This window comes from Nilaparvata lugens, chromosome 4 (assembly GCF_014356525.2).
Source record: "Nilaparvata lugens isolate BPH chromosome 4, ASM1435652v1, whole genome shotgun sequence".
Lineage (NCBI taxonomy): Eukaryota > Metazoa > Arthropoda > Insecta > Hemiptera > Delphacidae > Nilaparvata > Nilaparvata lugens.
The window spans coordinates 65,827,058-65,849,937 of record NC_052507.1 but is presented as its reverse complement, the minus strand read 5'-3'; the positions used below and the strand labels follow the sequence as shown (position 1 = coordinate 65,849,937).

The 22,880-nt window shown below is 32.5% G+C and overlaps 1 protein-coding gene across 3 annotated transcripts; it reads left to right on the top strand.

Moving 5' to 3' along the window:
* The first annotated feature begins 1,800 nt into the window (after positions 1–1,800).
* LOC111051050 lies at positions 1,801–22,602 on the top strand. 3 transcript variants are annotated; one of them, XM_039426234.1, is made up of 12 exons: positions 1,801–1,877; positions 3,356–3,402; positions 7,006–7,047; positions 7,864–8,024; positions 10,291–10,352; positions 12,081–12,206; positions 13,110–13,181; positions 14,374–14,485; positions 14,519–14,662; positions 17,011–17,045; positions 17,704–17,797; positions 18,601–22,602. In XM_039426234.1, the coding sequence occupies exons 1-12, from the start codon at positions 1,871–1,873 to the stop codon at positions 18,797–18,799; spliced, it is 1,101 nt and encodes a 366-aa protein (XP_039282168.1). In that variant the 5' UTR covers positions 1,801–1,870; the 3' UTR covers positions 18,800–22,602. The 3 variants fall into 3 exon arrangements, with proteins under 3 accessions (XP_039282168.1, XP_039282167.1, XP_039282169.1); XM_039426233.1 differs by having other exon boundaries at positions 14,374–14,662; XM_039426235.1 differs by lacking the exon at positions 1,801–1,877 and adding an exon at positions 5,887–5,976 and having other exon boundaries at positions 3,358–3,402; positions 14,374–14,662.
* Positions 22,603–22,880: the final 278 nt, after the last annotated feature.

Sequence of the window (22,880 nt, the reverse complement as noted above, 5' to 3'; positions counted from 1 at the left end):
CCATCAACACTACAAAAACAGTCTGTATTACATTCACAAATAGAAATCAACAACATGAACCCCTGAATGGAGAAATAATGGAGGCCGACAATACAAAATTCCTCGGAATTCTAGTGGACAAAAATCTCACCTGGCAAAACCACATAGATCACCTGTGTAAAAAACTATCTTCAGCACTGTATGTGATCCGCAGAATACGCAATATAACAGATGAGAAGACAGCATTTACATCCTACCATGCCCTATTTTCATCTCATCTCAAATACGGCATTGTTGCATGGGGATCGGCAACAATAGCAAACCTCAACAGAGTACTGTGTATACAGAAGAGAGCTATACGCACTATACTGAGAAGAAATATGTTGGATCACTGTAAGGGCTTCTTTGTGCAGTATAATATCCTGACAGTGATCTCACTATATATCATGGAAACAGTACTAGCGGTGGTGAAAACAAACCCCAGGCTGAGATGCGGACAACACACCTACAGCACCCGAACCAGGAATAATATTGATCTTCTCCAACACAGACTCACTAAGACTGCAAAATCACCAGCCTACACTGGGGCTTTCTTCTTCAATCTGCTCCCGCTGCATGTAAAATCAATGGTCAATACTGGGACATTCCCAAGAACACTGAAGATGTACCTGCTGACAAGACCCTATTACTCAGTAGCAGAGTATGTTGGGGAACACACTGCTACACACCTGGACTAACCCGGGACAACTATGACGACTCCACGGACACACGACCGTCGGGAGGACCTAGGAAGTAAAAAGTAAGTAAAAGTAAAAAGATGCATTTTCATTTCAGTATATCCTAGTGGAGAGGCGCGCATAAGGACACCTCAGAAATCAAAATTTCAAACACTTATAACTTTTGACACAATGCTCAGATTTCATCGTACTACACTTTATTTTACAGGCAGTCCAAAATCATGCATCATAAGTCAAATTCGGTCGCAAAATTGAATATTTCTTGTTGAGTGTACTCAAGCCCATATTCACATAAAAAATGGTCAATTTCTATATAGTCCAGAGAGAGAGGTGAGAAAGTTATCTCAATTATGAATAAATTATTTATTGGTTGCAAATATTTAGATAAAATGAATTATAGTATTAGGAATTAAATGGTTTAATCTCATGTAAAATTTGATTTGGAGTTCATGCAATGCAACTGGTTTCAAGTTCATATCTTCAATGATTATTGAGATATATTTTTTTGGTGGCACCAATTACCAATTTATGGTCAAATCTCATGTAAAATATAGCGAACAGGTTAGAGAATAAAATAAAGAATAAGAAACTTATTTTTAGTATCACATAATTATCAAAATCTGTAGTCAATTTCAAAATCTGGCGCCTGCGCTTAGTTATAGATAAGCATAACGAGATGGTGTGTGGCTGTCATCGCAAATAATGGAAAACCGGGTCCATCTCGTTACGCGCTATCTTGAACTGTGGAGCGTGCTATGATACGTAAGACCGAAATATGATACGGTACGATCAAGAACAATCCTACTGCGATTTTGTTGGGTTGAGCTTAAGACGAGATTTCACACATCCAAATATCATATTTTTCGACATTTTTCAATTTGTCATATTTTTGATGTCATGCGATGCCATTGCATCTCCCAATGCTCTCTGAACTGGTACCTTTGTGAGTTGAACTGTGAAGTGGATACAAAGTCAATATCATGCCGTACCACGTATCAGAGTATTCTTTGCACAGTCTTCACAAAAATCCTGCGCATGCGTATTCAACTTTTTTCACGGACCTGTTGAAACAGGAATGTTTTTCGGCCGCAACTGGTTAGTGAGTCATCGGTGGTGCTTCTAGAAGTTTCGATCGACTTGTAGGCGTTTTACTGATGACTGGTAATTTATAAAATTCTCTTTTTACTAAAAGCATGAGTAGTATAAATTTCTTAGGAACCTGACTGTTCAACTGGATATATTTCGTTGGAGATAATTTATTGAAAACGTAGAATTATTTTAGCTCAAATCTTTATCGATAAAAGTTTTTGCATATACTTTGCTATCCATAATTTACCAACAATAACTTGAGTTATTTATACAATGACTGATTCAACAAATTTAGGAGTTATTTATTTCTATCATTATAATTTGTGCCCTTCATTCAAATCTGCATAAAAATGAAATGTCTAAACTATTATTTATTATTCAACTTTTAGTACCTAGGTAATATTATAGGTTATAAAGTAGAAACATTCTTTGACATTTGACTCTTGATAATAAAACATTAAAAAGAACTTGATTTGTCTAGTTTAGTATTCTGATTTGAGCCTTTGTCTAGTTTCTATTCAACCAAGAATGGTAACTTATTTATTGTACTTTTGAAGTTGTGCGTTTGCTAACGTTTTCATCTAGGATGGTTGTGCAGTTTGTTACATCCATTATTGCACAACTTGAGTAAAGTTTACATCAGTTTTTTGGTAAAAATTATTTTTTCCTTTTTTCATTGATCTTCAGCTTTTGAATATATTAACAATCTTCAACAAAGAAAATGATACTTTTTAGAACTCCTGATTGAATAATATTACTTCAGCATTGTAATAAATTGTTCAATAGAAAGACTTGAAGTTATCACTAAACTGTTATTGGCACAGTATTATTTTATCGATTAATCGAAAAGCTATTAATTATGGCTCCATCAATATCATTATAGCTCTCCATACCTACTTCAGAATATATTTCTCACGTTAGTTAGAGAAACAAGTAGAGAAGAAGAGTAGAAGTTGAAATAGTTGAGGAAACTGAAGTATCTTGACAGAGACTCCAGAACTTCTTGTACCGGTATCTAAATAAATTCAATTTTTACATGTTTTAAATAGAAACTTTTTTGTTTGTCACGCTTTATCTGTCTATCGTAGATTGACTTGTATACGGCACTTTCAACTCAAAGTTACACTTTTATAATATGCCCATTAAATCATAGCTTCAAGCATCATAATATTAGCTCACTAAAATATTATACTGTAACTTATTAGCTACTTCCCCACACACAGATTCGTTTATGTGGGGAAAATAAACGATTTTGTTTTCTGTGTATTTTTTCTTTGTTGTGTAGGCTACCGTATTTCGCTTCTAAAAAAATCTAATTGAAATGTACTAAAGTATTATTATGATTGTTGTATTTTAAAAAAGATAATTGTTGTATATAGTCCTTTAATTAAGGCTTGTTTATTGATTTTTTTATAAGGAAATGTGTGTTAGTGACATGCCAACATCATTTCGGATCAGGAATAAGGATGTAATTGAGATAGTGTTTAAATTTCAAGTTCTCAGTGTTATTAATCATAAAGCCTAATTCGCTACATATCTATTTTTTACAGATAATTCTAAACATTCAACAATGGAGAAACTTGCTGTTATTTTAATGGTGAGTTATTATGTATTATTTAGTTAGCCTAACATAATTTTCAAGTGATAAGATCTTGAAGAAGATCTAACTTGCGTTTACACCAAAGTTTAAAAGAAAAACTGTACAAGAATAGTTTTTCTACAAAAAAGTTGTTTAATTCTTTGTAGAAATCATGTTGCTGTTCTCAAATGTAGAGCAACAAAATTTGTCAATTTTTTTGTCTGCGTGGACTTGTAGAGGGGGAATATTTTTTGGTGACTCTCATTGTTTCCCACAAAGATAAAAAAGGTTAAACGCTTGAAGCCGCGTTTACACCAGAGTTAAAAACTCTGGTGGTAAAAAATTGGAATTTCTTGATCGAAGTTAAAATCAAAGTTGTTGTTTTCCCGTCCTTATAATTCTATTAGATTGAACATAACTTGGAAACACATTATATGTGTTTCTGCACACAATGTGTTTTGTCAAGTTATGTTCAATCAGAATTTATATAAGGACAGGAAAATTTACATTTTGTTGTAAGTGCGGCTTTAGAAAGCACAGCTACATTTCGTCCACAATTTGTGGAAATCCTTGTTTTCAACATTTTTTTGTTTCCCAATCAGTGTGGGATACACTGAGAAAGTTGCCAACCAAAATGTTTCCCCTCTACAAGTTCTACGCTCTCTAAGAAAAAAATTGAACTTGTGTTGCTCGACATTACAAAACAGCAACTTGTTCTCTACAAAAAAAATGACAACTTGCTTGTAGATGACTGAAGATCATTGGCTAACAACTTTGGTGTAAACGCAGCTCAAGATTCACTCATCAGTTGATATATAGTTATTTGTGCAACTAGTGCGCAAAGTGACAGTTTGCTGCACCGAAAGAAACGTTAACGCCCGAGCCTTAGGCGAGGGCGGAATGGTTTCTTGAGTGCAGCAGAGGAACTTTGCGCACGTATTTCACATTAAATTTTTCCTACAGTTACCATTGAATATGAAAAGTGGGTAATTATGGGTAAAATTCCATGAAATCCATCAAATGTTTTTCTGTGTAATTCTATTATTAATAAAAACCTTGATTTATTTAAAATTGAATAATAATGTAGTAGTAAATGGATGAAGGCGGCTGTCACTCATGTGGTGACTGTCAACTGCTGTCATCCACTGCCTTAATATTATTATAACGTGCACCACAGTCACTGTTGCCAACTTGATTTTGATTTTCCTGCACTGGTGCTCCATATAACCTACTAAATATTTTGCCATGCTACAAATCTGGAGTACGCAAAGTATTACTTTGCGCACTAGAGCGGAAAAGTGATTCTTTGCGGCCTGCAATCAGTGCAGAAATGGCCACTTTTCAGGGTAACTGTAGGAAAAATATATTTTTGATTGATTAGCAACGGTGGTATTGATTACACCAGTGAACTTATGTTTTTTTCTTTAGGGCAGTGGCGTAGCCTCAAAACCTACCTAGGGCTAGCTATCCTGGCAAATCCGACCCCCCCGCACAGTAATTTTAAAATTACCTTTCAAAAGTCAAAAACTTCATTGTAAATTATTACAGTTTATAATACTTTCAATATCAGCATGGAACTATAAAACCAAATTCAATCTATTTGTGCTTCAAACAGCTCTTGCGAAGAACGGGTTACCTGCTACTGAAAAATAAAACAAACTTGTAATAGCAATAAGCTTCAACAGATCGAACCAAAACTGGCAATATGCAATAATATAACCTCAAACAATAACATTTCAAGACAAACCATTCAACTCGCGTCATGCGCTCACATCATCGAAGCTTTCGCACCGATTCACTGCAATGCAAAAGGAACCTACTCACTCACCACCCCTCCTCCTTTGAGAATAACATTGTCATTATAGGCCGACAGACTTGCGCTCAGCTTTGCGTATACGGCCTCATCGCGCCGCATCACACACGCTAAATTTGAGTTAGAGAATGAAGTCACTACTGTTTTTACGAAACTTTCTACCTCTCTGAATAATATATGAATATTAATAATTATTATTATTTCTTGAAACTAGTTTGGCTTCGCAGCTAGCCTAGCTAGCCTTAAGAATACGCCACTGCTTTAGGGATACTTTTAATATATTATGAAAATATAAATCTGCGTTTAGTACCCTTTTGAATTATTTTGGCACTAATAATTAAAATGATTATATTCAAAAGGGTACTCAGATTTATATTCTATGTTTATTTTTCTGCTGATGAATACTTTGAATAAAGTGAACTTAACATGTGCATTGGAGTTTACAATCTTGATTCATTGTGAACCCCCATTGATGATGGTGTTGATAATATTTATCAATCAAAGTTGACTTTCTACCACAATGCGTTTGAATTATAATAATTTTATTGAAAGTAATACAGTATTTTAACCGTTCAAAATTAATCGTTTTAACCATTTCAAATGAATCGTTTTAACCGTTTGAAATAAATTGTTTAACTTGATTGCAAATAATTGTTATTTCAATAACATGAACGTTTTTTCACCAGTAGATCTGACCTCTCAAGTCGCTGAAGATCTGAGTCACTACAAGCTGCATTTTGAATGGCGAAAAGACTTATTTCATGAGAATAAGGTTGTAGGTAGAATCCTGTTAAGACTGAAATAAGACTTTATTCAGTCATTATCACTTTGCACTGCTTGATTTTGGTTTTAATCTACGTGCACTATTTTTTCTGGTACTTTTGAACTGCATGATATTTTCAGTTAAACCTGTGCTGTCTGATATTTTATTGAAAATTTCAATAGTCTTCATGCTACCTCTTTCCATTGATATTATTAGAAAGTATTTTCAACAATGTTTTTCATAGGACCTACTATTAAGAAATATTATTTCCGTATTGATGTTCTTATTTTTGAGTTGAGTTGATCTTGTAATAATCAATAGTTGGCCTCTTGGTTTTTTGTTCTATTGTATTGGTGTATGATTTTTATTGTAGATGGAACTTAGTTTTCGTGTGATTTCAGTAGAGTTGGCAGTTTTCCGTAGCTTTTCCATCACTGTATCACTATTAGCCTAGTCTTTAGCATTTCATATTTTCTATTTGACGAACATTGCAATAATTATTGTAATTCTATGTCAATTAGTTTCATAACATTTCAAATCAATTCTTTTTCAAATTCAAAAGTTGTCAAGTATGGAAGGAACGGGGATATTGCACTAATATCATGGAAATTATTACATGAGAAGACTTATTGGGATTTTCGTTTCATTGATTTTTGGTAGTACTATCTTCAAGAAAGATATTAATAATTGTAAAAACAGTGTTTTTTCTACTTTATAGTTTTTGTATTGATGAATTACATGTTCCAAGAAATACGAATGTAAGGATAACAAAGATCATTTAATAACAAATTAAAGTAATTATTTGAAGCTGAGTCTTTTCACAATTTCAATATGACATATTTGAAGAATCCTTAGGCCTTTTTAGGATTCTGAATTATATTCGATCCGATTGGCTCACAGATCGGTCGGAAAATTTGTGATTGAATTCACTTTGAGTGATTTTTGAAGATGTAAATTTTTGTAAAATCATAAAAAATCAATTTAATTTGTAAAATTTTTGTAATGATCATATTTTCTTGATTATAACTCTTTCATTTTTTTCTAGGTGATCATAGTGTCCTATCAGAATGCAGACGCATCTCTCATGGTGAGCTTTTATATTCTTAATATTCTAATTCAAATACAAATGGTGTTTTGCTAACATAATATACATTTTGGTAACACAAACACTATTACTATTTTTATTTTCAACATACTGTAGGCAGATTATAATTTTATATTTTTTATCGTAACATTTCCCAATCTTTAATTGTCTCAAGCTTCGAGAAGGCGAAAATGCAATATAGGTTAACTGCATCGTATATAATGCTTCAGAAATGAAGAATTTGTTCTCTATTAACCTTTCAACCCAATTTGAAAGCGTTCAACGCTTAAATCGTATGAAATACCCCTATCTGATCTGATTACTAGATTATTAATGAATATATTCTCTTTGGCGCTGGTTGTCATTTGTACACATTGGGCCAAGATGTGGATGCGGCATTTGACTGGCCACTAACGACAGGACATGATGAACATGTGTGTACACACACGTTCATCGTCACACACACACATGTTCATCATGCATGTTTTGCTATCACCGAGAGGCTCCGAACATAGAATCTGCTGTTTGACAGCATAAAATAAACAACCAATAACAATAAATAAACCACTGAAAATATCGAATTAAAATGATACCAAAAATAATTTCACCTTAAATATAGTAGTGAAGGAAAAATAAACATAAAAAAATTGAAGACTACAAAAACTTGGCAACAAAAAATTTTATTTGAAGCCTTTTGCTGTGATGACACAAGAGTGTAGTATGTATACACATGTTCATCATGCATGTCCTGTCGTTAGTATCCATCCTTAAGTTTTATTGCATGCTTTTATGATATAATATTATTGTGTGATTGTACAGGCATTGTGTGAAGCAGACCACGAGTGCCCGTCTGGCTACTTCTGCTACCTGGCGACCAACTACTGTGCGGCATGTACCGACTGTGGCCCCTGGCACCGCCACAATTCCACCCGCAGTCGATGCTCCAAGGGGGCCAGTCAGTGCGGACCCTGCTACTCTGGGTTAGTCTCACGCAAACACTAAATCAATCAATTATTATTATTTACACTGAAACAGAAATATTTATTTATTTATCACATAGTGTACAAATACGTGAGCTATAATGAGGTCCACGTTATAATGACAGTATGTTTGATTAACATTGGTGTTGATCAGTGGCGAAGCTGAAGGGGAATCTAAGAGTCTGAGACTCACCAAAATTAATTATTATTGATGTGAATATTATTTTTTATTAGCACGCTTACATTTCTTTGCAAATTTAGATAAGAACTGGCCAGACCGCCTTTCAAACTGTTCTGTGGCTCTCTGTCCGGCCGACAGCCGACTGGCTATCTATTCATTCACATGGTGAGCCTCCAACTCAGGAGACTCTCAATTCATTCATAATGGGCGTGGCGTATTGTATGGTTGCTATGACAACGTGACGAGGCACCATAGCTATGTAGTAGGACTTGGAGTCTAGGCTTCAAGCCTAGACTCCAGCTGTGTTCATAGTTCGAGTTCCGTCTATATCGATGTCTAGATCTCGATGTATCGAACGGTCGACATCGAAACAATCGTCTTCAAACATCGATGCTTATCAAAATTTGAAGGTTTCAATTTCAAATAAATCAGTTGTTTTGTGGCTCGTGTAACACTTGGCTTATTCTTAACCTATAACTCGGTTTTGCGGTTTGCTTTGGTTTACTCAACAATAATGAAACCAAATCCTTTTTCAATTTTGGAATTTTATCTCTGATTTGTTGAACTTTTAGCATAATTGCTTATTTTTTAATACTTATACAATGGCTGAGTGTAATGATCTGGTGAAGTATTTGCTTCAAACTCTGTTTTCTTCTTTGTCTTTTGAATAAAAATGTGCTTTGAAAGACAAGCGGTAAGCTTTAGAGTTCTTAGACTCCCCTTTTAGTTATAGGTAGCTTCGCCACTGGTGTTGATATCCTAGTTTATCATTCTACAAAACCAACAACTTTATAAATATCAATTATGATAAATCTCAATAACAGTCTAATCTGAATAGCATAATCTCAGTTATGAAAATTTATTATTTAATCATTGAAGAATATAATTATTTTCTTGTCGAATAAGATATACCGGTATCGGCTATCCTCTATAGAAGGCAGTGCCAAGAATTTGGCAGCGTTTTTTTCCTATCTTTCTCCAGTGCCATTATAACGTGGACGTGTAGGCCTACCTCACTATAGATACTTTAAGCGATTTCTAGCGAGTAGTCCAGTCAAATGGTCGTTTTTCAGGAAACAGCCCCGAAAGAATTTTCCTCGACGGTTCTATAGCCTATGTATTTTGGGGCGCTGAATTCGAATCTGAAATTTTCTGACACGCCAGAGGGCGGCTTCACCCCCAAAAACCTCCAAAATTTCTAGAGCTACGAATTTTCAAAAAGAGGTATTTTTAAGGGTTTTTCAAAATTATGCAAACCTTTTACCCTATACAACGTGAATATTTCTCCAGTAATGATGAAAAATCACACATCACGTGAAAGAACAATTGATTCTAAACAGGATTCTTTAGGAACTTTCAAATTTAGTTGTGTTGGGAGGGGGAATACATCCAAAAATAGAAAATCATGTCCTAAAGCCGAAATACGATTTTTTCATTATAATACCTTTTCAAGCCTTCCTAACAAATATCATATTCCGGCTCATATTATATTACAAGTTTCATTAAACATCTATTAAATGTGTATTTGAAAAAAAAAATCTCGAGAAACTCAAGGTTTTCGAGTTTGATTCGGAAAATTGAAAAAAGTCCGAGATTTTGGGAGTTTTGTGAGTGAAGCCGCCCTCTGGCGCCCCAAAATACTATAGAACTGTCGAGAAAAATTCTTTCGGGGCTGTTTCCTGAAAAACGACCATTTGACTGGACTAGAGAGTTGAGTCATGATTGTAGGTTGAGTCAGTGATTCGCAAACACTGATTCCCGGTTTCACCAAGCTTGGTTAAGACATCTGCTCAAATCAAGTAGTGTTTACAAAAAGTGCACTGGATCATATTATTTTCATGTCTAGGCCTATAGTTACTACCGATAATTCCAGTGCACACTTGTAAAACGTACCCGGCTTGTACAAAATAAAATGTCTTGATTGATCTTCTTGACGAAACCGGGCATCAATCAATCAATCAATAGTTTACACTGGAAACAGAAATATTTCAAGCGAGATTTAGTCATAGATTGTAGGTAGGCTTCAATTAGTGGATCGATTCTTTGTTTTAATATTTTTATGATAATGAAAATTTCCTTTTGCAGATTTGAAGAGGAAATTCTTACAAACGGCAAACCTCGTGATTTATGCGTCCCGGTGGAAAAAGGTAAATAATGTATTTTTTCCAATTATTTCAATGTATTTATCATCAATATCTCAGTTAATGTTGAAATATGATAAATCGTCTCAATCACTTTTTAGAGTAATGCCTATTGTACATGTCTGCAAAATTTCAAAGCTCTATCTTCAACAGAAGTCTCAAAAAAGGAACATTTATATGGAAAATATAGTTTTTTCAGGAATCGCATGCAATTTTTCTAAAAAAATGTATTCAGAGAAAAAATTATTTTAGAGTAAATTCCTTCCATCAGATTGAAGATAAAGATGCATTCTTTCATTTAAAAAAAAATTGTGAGTCTATCTCTAGTGGAAATCTCAAAAAGGTACATTGAAGTTGGCCAATTTAACATTGGTGGTATAGGCCCTTCCGACTCCCCTTAAAAACGATTGACATAATTATTTAGATAGAAAAATAGTCTGTCACTCATATTATCAATCTTAATATTGATAAGGTTTTCATAAATCATTGAGTTTATCCAGCGCAATTAAATTATTGAGACATCTCATTTGTTTGTCAACATATAGCTACGTTCGTTTTTACCATAATAGTTATTCAATTTGTATGCAGTAGATCATAGATCAAGTACAATCCTATTTTGTGTTGTATAATCAGTGTACGAGTTACACGATCACATTTATTAATACAGTGTTTCCTTTACCAATGAAATACATATTTAAACTTGGATTTTACTCATTTGGAATGAATATTTAAAAATAATTTACTAACAATTTCTATAATTTTTTTACCTTAATCAATTTTATGTGCATTTACATTTCGTCGTTCAAGAATTATTTATTTGTCAGAAAATGCAACTAGAGCTTCGATGTAATAATCAATGTGTTCATTGAAAAGTAATCTTTCAACTTGTTTATAGAATAATAAACACTGTTAGTAATAGTCGTGTACAAACTCTTCATGAACCATTTGCCTGTATTAATTAACTAGTGTGTGTCATAAGCTGCGTACACATATTCGTGCTTCCAACCCGCACCGAGCACGCTCCTCCCTCGTACCGCCCTCGTACCCCCCTCGTACCACCATCGAACCACAGTCGGACCGCCCACGCACTCATCATGAACGTTACGAAAGATGTTAGATCTTCTCGCGTTCCCCGGTCAAACCCCGGTTGCTCCCCGGTCGATCATCAATCGCTCTGCTGGAGTGACGTTCGGTTGCGGAGCAGAGCGAGAGTCTGTACGCACCTATAGATTACACTAGGCAAGGGAAAATAAAGCTAGGCCTATCATAAAATATGAATTTTGTTATGAATCATAGTAATCAAAAAATAAATACAGATAATATTATAAATTGTCACGAATATCAGTGGGAAAACTCTTAGTTTATTAATAAGAATTAATAATACTGAGGGTGATGCCCACATTAGTTCATAGGCTTGTGCGTGGGTAATGAGTGAGAGGGATGATGATGAGAGTTGACGACCATTTTTTAGGTAGTCGGACCGACGGCTTATCGTCTCCTCCGAAAGACGGGCTGGCCGTATCTATGTGATTGTGTTGTATAATCCTAGTTTATTTTGCCCCGGTCGAGATTCGAACTCGGGTTCTCTTGATTATTAGACCGGCGCGTTATCATTTACTCCAATGAGCCACCCAAAACATTAGTTTATTAGTACCTAAATTATTGTTTCATATGTATATTTCCAATTGTATCATAATATGGTACCTAATCATATTTTAACTTAATTTTTTACAGTTGAAGAGGAAAAAAAGGAAATTTCTAATTTTACTATGATGACTCTAATGTTAATGCTGATAATTTCGGTTTTGATATTGATCCTAATTATCACCTTAATATATGCCAGGAAAAGCTATCATAGAGGTGAGTATTCACATTGTATATTATAATTGGATTGAAACTGCTTTGGTTTTATATGCGTTTGGCATGAGTGGTTACCCCCTACCTGTAGGCCGGCCCTTAAACAGTTTAAATCAAGGTTTAGTTATACTTTGTATCAATATATCTACATGTTTTCAATAATGTCCAGTCACAGTAAAATATTGCTGTAGCAGACATTGTCCTTCTTGTATCAATTAATGTATTTATACAGTTAAAACAACCAGTATATTTCAGAGTATATAGGAGAGCATTACAAACTACTTATTCATTTCACTGACACAAATCACGCTCTTTATCGTGTCTATATGCTGATCTGGGAATTACAAAACGGATTAAATTTTTAGTTCAGTAACTTATTTACTCTAATTTCTGTAGCTATTTGCTGTTACCGGTACTTTGAAAATGTGTTGAGCTGTACACTTTCTAGTCGTTGAAATAACTTCTGGTAATTATATCACAATATTAAACTTACATTAATTTAAGTATAATAAATTCATTGTCCAAAAAAAATGGTTGAAAACTGTCATTGATCTATATAGTATACATTTTCCAGAAAGAACGTAAAGTTGGTAACAAATGTTTAAAAAGAGTATTTGTTAGGAAGCTCAACATATAAATGTTACATATATTTGTTCACTGTATGTATATTTGTAGCACATTTATGGAAATTGTTGAATAGGCTAGATTTTTTTATTTCATGTTATAGTGAATATAGCTAATCAGTGTTATGTAGATATATTTTCAAAGTGTGTATGCTAAATTGGAAATATATAAGATTTGAGAGAGTTGTGCTTTTCTTCAAGTGCAATTGTACATAACTGAATAAATAATAGGTATATTTATTTTGATCAATATTTCATAACAACTATGTTTTCGTTTTCACAGGAATCAGGCAAATAACAGTCATTGAAGAGCCTCCTCCTTATAGCAGTTTGACACCGGTTTTACAAAATTTAGGTAATATAGGTGAAATACTCTTATGAATTTCCAACCATAATTAACAAATTGACAATCTTAAAAAATGAATGTTTCAATTACAGTAAAAATTGCGAAAATTACAGTAGAATAGCGAAGTTATTTCATCTATCATGTTTGAGTTGCTATAAAATAACTTGAGTTACCTTCCATTCTATTTAGTCATTTATTTTTTAGTCAGCAATTGTCAATTTTTAAGTCGAACAATTTTTAGAAAATAATTATAATGTCGGTATATAATGTACTTTATTGATTGTCTATATCTTATCTAGAGAAAGAGTTGGAATTATTATGAGAATTTATATCAAATTATGCAATTCAGAACTTTCACAATTAGATAATATGGTTTATTTACTTGTACTATCTATCTTTGAAATGAGAATTTATATAAAACTCGCTCGCCATATCCGTCTAGCCAGGGGGCTTCGCCCCCTGGATCGTCTAAGAATGAGATCAGCAGGCTCGTTTCGCTCGCCTGCAAAATCCATTTGAGCATTTCTATCATAAATGTTAGAACGATCCAGTCGGGGGTCCAGACTAAACGTCTGGCTAAACGGATACGGCGAGCGAAGCGAGCCTGACGGCTAGTAATATAATATTCCCAGGAATAGCTCTGATTGAATTAGCAGTGCCCAATCAATTTTTCCGCGATAAATGCATTTCAATCTTCAACTTGGTGACAACCTAACAAAGTCAACTCAACTTAATGCCAACCTGACAAAATTATTAATTTAGTTACCAGTTAACAACTGTTTCGAAGAGGTACTCTCTCTAAATTATAGTTCTATATTAACATATGGTATGGCCTTTTTTCAATTATAATTAAGAGAATAAGAAGAATATACATGCTAAAAGACGAACTTTAAACCCTTAAAAACCACCCTTAGAGTTAGAATATCGCCAAAAGATTTCTTAGTGCGCCTCTAAAGGGCCAACTGAACATACCTACCAAATTTGAACGTTTTTGGTCCGGTAGATTTTTAGTTCTGCGAGTGAGTCAATCAGTCAGTCAGTCAGTGAGTGAGTGAGTGCCATTTCGCTTATATATATATATATATATATATATATTATATATATATATATATATATATATAGATTTTGCAATTCAGAACTTGTATAATTGAATGATAAAGTTCATTTACTTGTGGAAATTGATGAAGGATGTTTTACGCAGATGCAGAGCAGAGACTAGTACAAGAAGAGATCGTGAATGAACACAGGCAGATCATAATGAACGAGATGGAGAGAGATAGGGTTAGGAGGGATGAAGAAGTGGCTTCGGCTAGTGGAACAGCAGACGTCGGTGTGCGTACGTTGGCTGGAACAGCAGACGTCGGTGTGCGTACGTTGGCTGGAACAGCAGCCGTCAGTGTGCAATCGTTCAACTGTTCTTGGGTGGAGAGCAAGGAGGACAGTCGTCTCCAGGAAGCGGTACCGTTCTGTCAACCCACCTACATCAACCAGTAAGTAGTGTAACATCAACTACTTCTATCTCTTTGGCTTAGTCTATCATCCACTACTTCTAGTCTATCATCCAATTCTTACATCTCATTTGATTATTTAATCATTTACTTTTTTCATCTCTTTTGATTAGTTTATCATCCACTTCTTCCTTCTCATTTATTATATTCAATATCGGGGCACCGAGCGTCGCTCGTTATTTATTTATTGACTTTTGATAAACCGGACACAATTCTTTAAAATGATTGGGGAAGTACTAACAGACACAGCCCAAAACTGTTTCTTTCCCGAATTTTGATTTATACACTATAATAATAGTCCAGAAAGTAGGTTATGTTCCATACACTTCAATTCAGGTTCAATTTTCTGTTCAAACATTTGAAAACAAAAAAAAAATATAATTTAGATTATATACAAACCAAATTGAATAACAAAATAACACTCACTAATCACTTGAAATTGTCAAATAATGATCAACTTTGAAAATCATGATATACTCTAGTTTAGGAGGATTATCATGTCATGTCAACAAATCAGATTATGTTGATCAAATCGATTAAATTGTCTAGCTAAATAAAATTTCTCGCTGATTGATTATGATTAGACAGCTGGAAATGATTCTTTCTCTCTCCCACACAGGCATACGCATCTTCTGTTATCGAGATCTGTTTTCCAAGGATGAATTATCCTTTTAATGTCGTTCAGCGAGTTTTCCAAAGAATGAGACCTAGTGCAATCGAATCTTTATATCATAAGCCTACTAAGTTCCAAATTTCGTGAAAATCCGTTAAAGCCGTTTTCGAGATCCGTAAAACATAAATAACGAGATATAAAAATAACCAGATATCCTATTATTTTATTAAGCGAGCAATTTCTGTATATATCTGGTTATTTTTATATATTTTTTTGTTTTTAAATGTTTGAGCAGAAAATTGAACAATTCAAGTGTATCATGGAACATAACCTACTTTCTGGACTATTTATAGTGTATAAATAATCAAAATTCGGGAAAGAAACAGTTTTGGGCTGTGCTGTTAGTACTTCCCCAATCATTTTAAAGAATTTTGTTTGGTTTATCAAAAGTCAATGAATAAATAACGAGCGACGCTCGTTGCCCCGATATTAAAAATAACCAGATATATAAATACAGAAATTGCTCGCTTAATATAATAGGATTTGTGGATACAATCACAAATCATATTAATATGATTGGGAAAGAACAACAGGTTTGGCCCAAAACTATTCTATTCTCAAATTTTAATAATGAATAACAAGTCCAAAAAATAGGTTATGTTTTTACTGTTTATTGATTAGTTTATCATCCACTTCTTTCTTCTCATTTGATTAGTTCATCATTCACTTCTTCTATCTAATTTGATTAGTTTCGATCAGGTCGCCGTGAAAAGTGACTCCAGTCCCCAGTAGGCTACTATCACAGTGATCTACTAGTCGAAACAAATGAAAATTGTCATTAGAAAAGAGCCTATTTCTTATCACTCAACTCGCTAGTATGTGTTCAATTAGTGTCATATCTGGGGAATATTTTTAACTGTTGAAAGTATTCGCAGTTGATTACTGCTTGAAATAATATGGGTAAGTCTCCAGGCTGATTATATCATTCTTTTGTAAACAAGGCTTTGATTTCTAGAGGAAAATCATTGTCATTAGGAATACCTATGGCTTATTGCTCATGCGTTTTGCACGTTCCGTTCGCCCATGTATCTTGAATAAATACATAAAATGTATTCTAGGTAACTTGTGTTTGCCTATCCAATTCACTTGGTCTTATGCTGTATTATGAACACTCAATGAAAGATGAAAGATGAAACTAAAATAACACTATTGTCAAAGTTGAAAGCCTGATAATCTCCAATATTTAGCCCTCCAATAATATAGATATAGCCTCTATAATATAGATATAGCATCTATAAAATAGATTATAGCCTCCAATAATCTAAATATCTAAAAGAGCAATTTGATTTCATTTATAATGTATGTGATTGGGTCTTATTTTTATTTTCATCAATTCATTGGAAGATCGATCCAAACACAGTAGAACGGTATTTGAGAATTAATTTTTAATAATGTTTGCTCTGAATTTGCTCGTGATTTATTATTTCTATTCAATATGTCATCGTTAGGAACTGACTATCAAAAGTATCAATAATTGGTATCAAATGTTCCTAGAAATACCATAATGTCGTCGTAAAATTAGAAGGAGAAATTAATAATTGATTTACAATAGAATTTTAATAACTTTGTTGTAGTTCTGACACAATCAGAATTTTAATAATCTCCAGAAACGTTATAAAACCAAACTGTGCAACTAATATTATCTTTTTCATTTCAGAAACACTTCGGATCCGGATGATTCAGGAGTATCGGGTAAGACTGAAACGTATACTATTAAATTTATATTGAATAGTATTGTCGTTTGAGTACAGTCTTTCTCAGCTTAAAAGAATTAGGTAGAATTATTTGATGTAGCTCTTCATCTTGATTAGTGAACAACATACAACAGTAATCGTTATTATTCTCCAATAATAGTATTTTCTCATTTCAATTTCAATCAATCAATGCTTGATATTACTTTTGAAAATAATAGTGTATCTATTTACATTCATGCTGCAAGGTGGTAGTACTCTAATAAAAACAATATAAAACTTGTAGTGCCCTTTTATTAAATCATTTTAATGACTAGTTTCGACCTACTTTGGCTATTTTCAAGTTGAAATTGAAACTTACATTTTAACTTGAAAATGGCCAAAGTAGGTCAAAACTAGCCATAAAAATGTTTTCAAAGTTTTTAAAATGTTTCAATAAAAGGGTACTCAAGTTTTATATTGTTTTTATTAATTTGAATAAAGTAGCCCATATAAGTGAAGTGATTTTATGGTAGTAGGTACTCTGCAATCTCTAATGAGAAATACTGGTTACATGAAAAATAATTATTGACAATGAAACCAGTGTTTCTCAATTATGAAACAGTTTTACAATATCAATATTTATTCAATAAATTTTATTCATGTTGGATATTTTCCAGAACTGGATGGTGGAAGCGGGGAAGTAACGCCAAGCTGGCTCCACGATGAAACAACCATGCCCAGCGAATGGACTCCAAACATGATCAGTGTTAGGTAATTAATAACTCATGTCATTTTACTCGAAATAACTAGAAAAATTGTGATTTTTTGTGAGTGGTTGTGAAGATGATATTTAGTAGTTAAAGTAGTTATCCATTTGAATAAAAATACTAGATTTTGCCAAACCACAGATTTATTAAGCATTGAAACATTTTGATTTTTAATAAATCTGTGGACATGACCATGGAGTTTCTTTAGTTGAAAGAATTAGAATAGTTTATTGAAGCCAATTCTTTTGCAATGTTTATTCTTATTTCATTGTGCTCTCAAAACAATCCGTTCGTATTATCAAAAAGAAATTCACCTCTGGTTAACGGCTTTCTCAAAATCAAGTCTTCATTGAAGTAAAATTTTGCAATTTTAAGAGTTGTTGTGAAGGTTATATTGAGGAGTTCCAAATTTAAGAGTTGAAACTAGTAGTGTTGAAAAATAAAGAGTACTTTTGGTAGTTTTTCAATGTGTTTTAATCAGTAGCCTTAAAAAGAAGAGTGAATTATAACAAATAATCCTTTATAGCGATTCAATAGTTGATAATATATAATTGTATATTGAATAAATTCATCGTTAATCCATATCATTGACATGTTATATCCAGTTACAGCAATTCAATGCAATAATTTCTGGCCTTCAATTTTTATAAATGTTATGAAATCCATTACAGTAATTTATCGTAAACCCATTTTATTAATATAGAACCAGTTACAGTGATTCAATGTTGATTTCCGCCATTTAATTTTTATAAATTTTATGAAATTCATAACAGTAATTGATTGTAAATTGTTTTTTATTTGGCCTAGTGAGAATCGCGACATGGATTTGGACGAGGGAACATACACCGAGGGATCTTGCACAGAGGCTACTTGTGATAGAGAGAGCGAAGACGTCATGATGTCCAGTGACCAGATGAGTCAAATCAGTCAGATGAGTCAAATCAGTCAGATGAATCGCGACGATCAACTACTCACCCTGCCACCATCTTACCACAAAACGCAATAGTCAAAACTCTATTGCAAGTCATTAGTGTATAAAAACATTCTCAAAAACAGTCATTATTGTAAAAAGTATTGTTCCTTTTTTAAGTTTTTGTTACTTTTAATGGTATTACTAAAATCCGGGTCCTGTAGCTTTGCCTATCAGCGGAGAGCCACTAGACTACAATACTACCCGTTCAAAAACATCGAACATCTGTAGCGAGTTTCCTCCATCTAGGGATCTAGATACTCTGGAACTTGAGTTTTTTTAAAAGTAGGAATATCACCCCGCGAAACATAACTTGCCCATATGCCGTTTAAAGTCACAGAAGCAAAGCTACGGGACGCGTACTCTACTTATGTAAATATAGGTTCACTTTTTGTTAGTAGTATGTCTGTGAATATTCTTGTTCAATGTATTTTGTTTTTATTGTGGCGAAGCCCCTAGTAGTTTTGTTATTCGATTCAGATTCATCGAATCTGGAATTCAATTACAGAATTGAATTTGTTATAGATTTATCGAATCGGTACATCCAAAGCTGCGTACAGATTTGAGCGCCACGAACACGCGCATTCCAATTTTCATCAGCTGATGTTGCGCTTATTATCTGTACATTACCGTTTCTGTACAAATACAGGTATGATCAGCTGATGATAAGTGAAATGCGCGTGTTCCTGGCGCTCAAATCTGTACGCAGCTCAAGAATTTAATTACTGATCATGAAACCAGAAAGACAGTCTGTATTCTGTGATTTCAGAATACTACTGCAAAGGATTGGAATAATATGTAAGTAATGTATTCAGTAAGTTGAATAATATGTTGATCATACTCACCATTTATTTTTTATAATAACTATGTTTCTTATTTCAATTTTCAATAGAAATCTCCGCGAACTTCAAGTGTATTTTAAGATAAAGATATTTAAAATATTGCTGATATATGTTCAAATATTGGTGCTAGATTATTGTGTTAACTGTGCCTCAAGTTTGTGAACGAAACGTTTATTTTAAAATTGGAATGAAATTCGATTTCTCTTTTGATGTTATAGATTAATCGAGTAGTTTTTATTGAATACAAAATTCCATTAGAAATGGAATGTCGACGACTTTTTAATAAAAATATTGATATTGTATGCATTATGTATATTAATGTATTCGCCATGTTTTCATATAAATATTGTTGGTTCGTTATTATTTCACAAAGTTAGCTGGTTTGGAATTAATGGCAATAAGCTTCTTCTAACTTTTGTTTGCAAATCTAAAAAAAATTAAGTTTGATGCTCCAAAATCTACAAATTGACCAGATGTTTAGGTACTCTTATCTAATTCATACCAAAATGTTAGAATCACTTGACAAATGTTTTGGAAATAATTTTATCCATTATTTTAATGGAAACTATTTTTAATAAGTATCAAACTTACCTTCTGGATCGATTTATTTTATTTTTACATGTATGTGTATGTTCACTTGACATTTATTTAAATTATATTGTTCGTCCTTTTCGAGGAAAGCTAGAAAATAGTTTTAATCATAATTTTGGTCTCAAGTATATTACATTATTTGATAACATTCCATTTTCAAAATGAGTATTGGAAATACCTGTACTTGATTTTTTGGACTAATAATAATGTAAGCTATTATTATAACAATAGGATGATAATTAGCTGGTAGTTGGTATGTAACAATGACCAATTACGATATTGATACAAACATAATGTAGTGTTTCTTTTAATGGTAGAATGTGGTGTTATTTCAAATTTTGATTCAATTGAAAAAAAAATACAAAAGACACAAATTCATTGCAAGATAAATGATTGTATGCCAATAAGTTATATCCTCATCAATCAATTGTTTCAAACAATCAATAATTGTTTTGAAAATAACATTATTTCTTTTGGCAACTGTAAGATTCTCTACATCATACACATTTCAAAGACTACTTATTCAATTTGACTTTAATTGTATAATATTGTGTAAATATTAAGATTTACGCTACGATTTTTAAGTGTTTTCAAAGGTTTAGTGTTTTAGTTGAACTGATTCGAATAATGATATCCATACTGAACTGTTAGCTTTAAGTTATTGTTGTTTGAACTAGTTAAATATTTAAGATTTTAGTTAGTTCCAGTAGTGGAATTGTTTTCCTTCCAAATGTCTACTAGTTATCTCTAACTACAACAATCGTAACTTTAAAATTATTGAATGAAATAATTTTTTCAATGATGATAATTATTGATCGGCAATTTGTGATTTACTTCTGCCACTACTTTATTAGAAGTTGTTTTTTCTCACTCTATATTAGAGGTTTTTGGTTCCTAGTACATTAATTACTATTGGTACCGCACTTGAACTGATCTAAATGTATTCAATTGTGATGAAATTCATAAACTATATTCGGTTTATAAGAAGGCAATTAAATGAATATTTCTTATGTGTAGTGAGTTGGCGTTTCAACTTGTGAAGTGAGTGTATTACGCCTCCTATAGCCTTTATCAAATGGCTTTACCACTGAAATGTATCACGTTATTTTACAAAGTGGTTCAGTTCTATATACATTTTGTTGGATGATAGTTTGATAATATTAATATGATAATTTATTCACCAATATATTATGATCGATTATTTATTAATTTTAAATTGTTAACATCAATTATTCAAATATCATATTTACGCTGCATCTTCCAAACCGATTCAGATACTTATTGAAACAAATTTAATGTACGTTCCTCCAGTAAGTAAGAACATGAGGTTCTACTATCTCAAGTTTGATACCGATTAAAATAGCTGAAAATGTTACCAGTCTAGGTTTAATAATATGTTATAATAGCCAGCACAGGCTTACAGCAAATGGAACTCTTTTTCAATGTATCACTAGAAAAAGTTAATCCTAAACCTTATAATCTGTTTCACCACAGTTCAGGACCTGATGATAAATTATTAATTTTTCAGAAAATTATTTACTAAATTTATAAATTTGAGCTCGGTTCTACTTGGCAAAGCTAATATTATCATCATCATTATTACTATAAATAGTACTGTCTATCTATTTTATTTAATACCAAAAACACACGCAAACTTGTATTGGAAAAGTCATATTACCTATGATACTTGCATTCAGCCTTTGAAAGACATATAATTTTAAGATACTTCAATAATAACCAAATACTATTATAAGCAATTACCCATTCACATAATTTATTCCATTTTAACACTTATTTTCAAAGTATTTTTGTTTAGCTGTTTACACGTCTTATTAGAGTTTCTGAATTATTTAGTATTACAAAACCCATTCAAGTTCTTGAAAAATTGAGTACTTTATAATCAATCTTGAGCCACATGTATACCAGAGTTGTCAACAAAATATAGTTCACAAAAAGTTTTCTTCAAAAAAGTTGTAATTTTTTATAGAAAACAAGTTACATATCACTGTGCTTTTTATGAAATTGGCAACATTTTTTGAGTACTCAGGTGCAAACGTGGCTTTAGCAACACTATATAAAATCAAATCTCAATAGATAAATGAAATAGGCCTAATGGCAAAATAATGTAATATTTTCCGTAATTTATAAGAGATTATGAATCAGTAATCATTTTTTGTAGCTGGAACTAGTCAATTGATATTCCAGTCTATTGTAGTATCAATTTTAATATGCTCAAGTTATGATTGATATTATTATCAATATTCAATCAATTAAATGTTTTTTAATTTAGGTTTACACAATTCATTTTTTATCAACTTGTCAATATCACTATAAATTAATTACCTCATAAGGGTCTCAACCACCCGAATATTTGATATAATAAAGTTGCAATATTTTTAAATCGCATTAAGTTACTGTATTTTATGTTATTTTACCTTGGTACTTATCGTACTTTATCCTATTCAAAAAACCGATAATGGATCAATATTGTGATATATAGCCTACTTCAAAAAAAAAAAAAAAAACATTTTTCTAATGAAGTTACAATGTTTCAACTGTGTATTTTCTTCGCATCCATTACAACCCAGGAACTTGGTAGTCCACGCTTCAATTGTTTTATTTATTTCAATACATTTTGATGTAGTTTTAATTTATATGAAGTTTTATATGATTACCAAACTTTT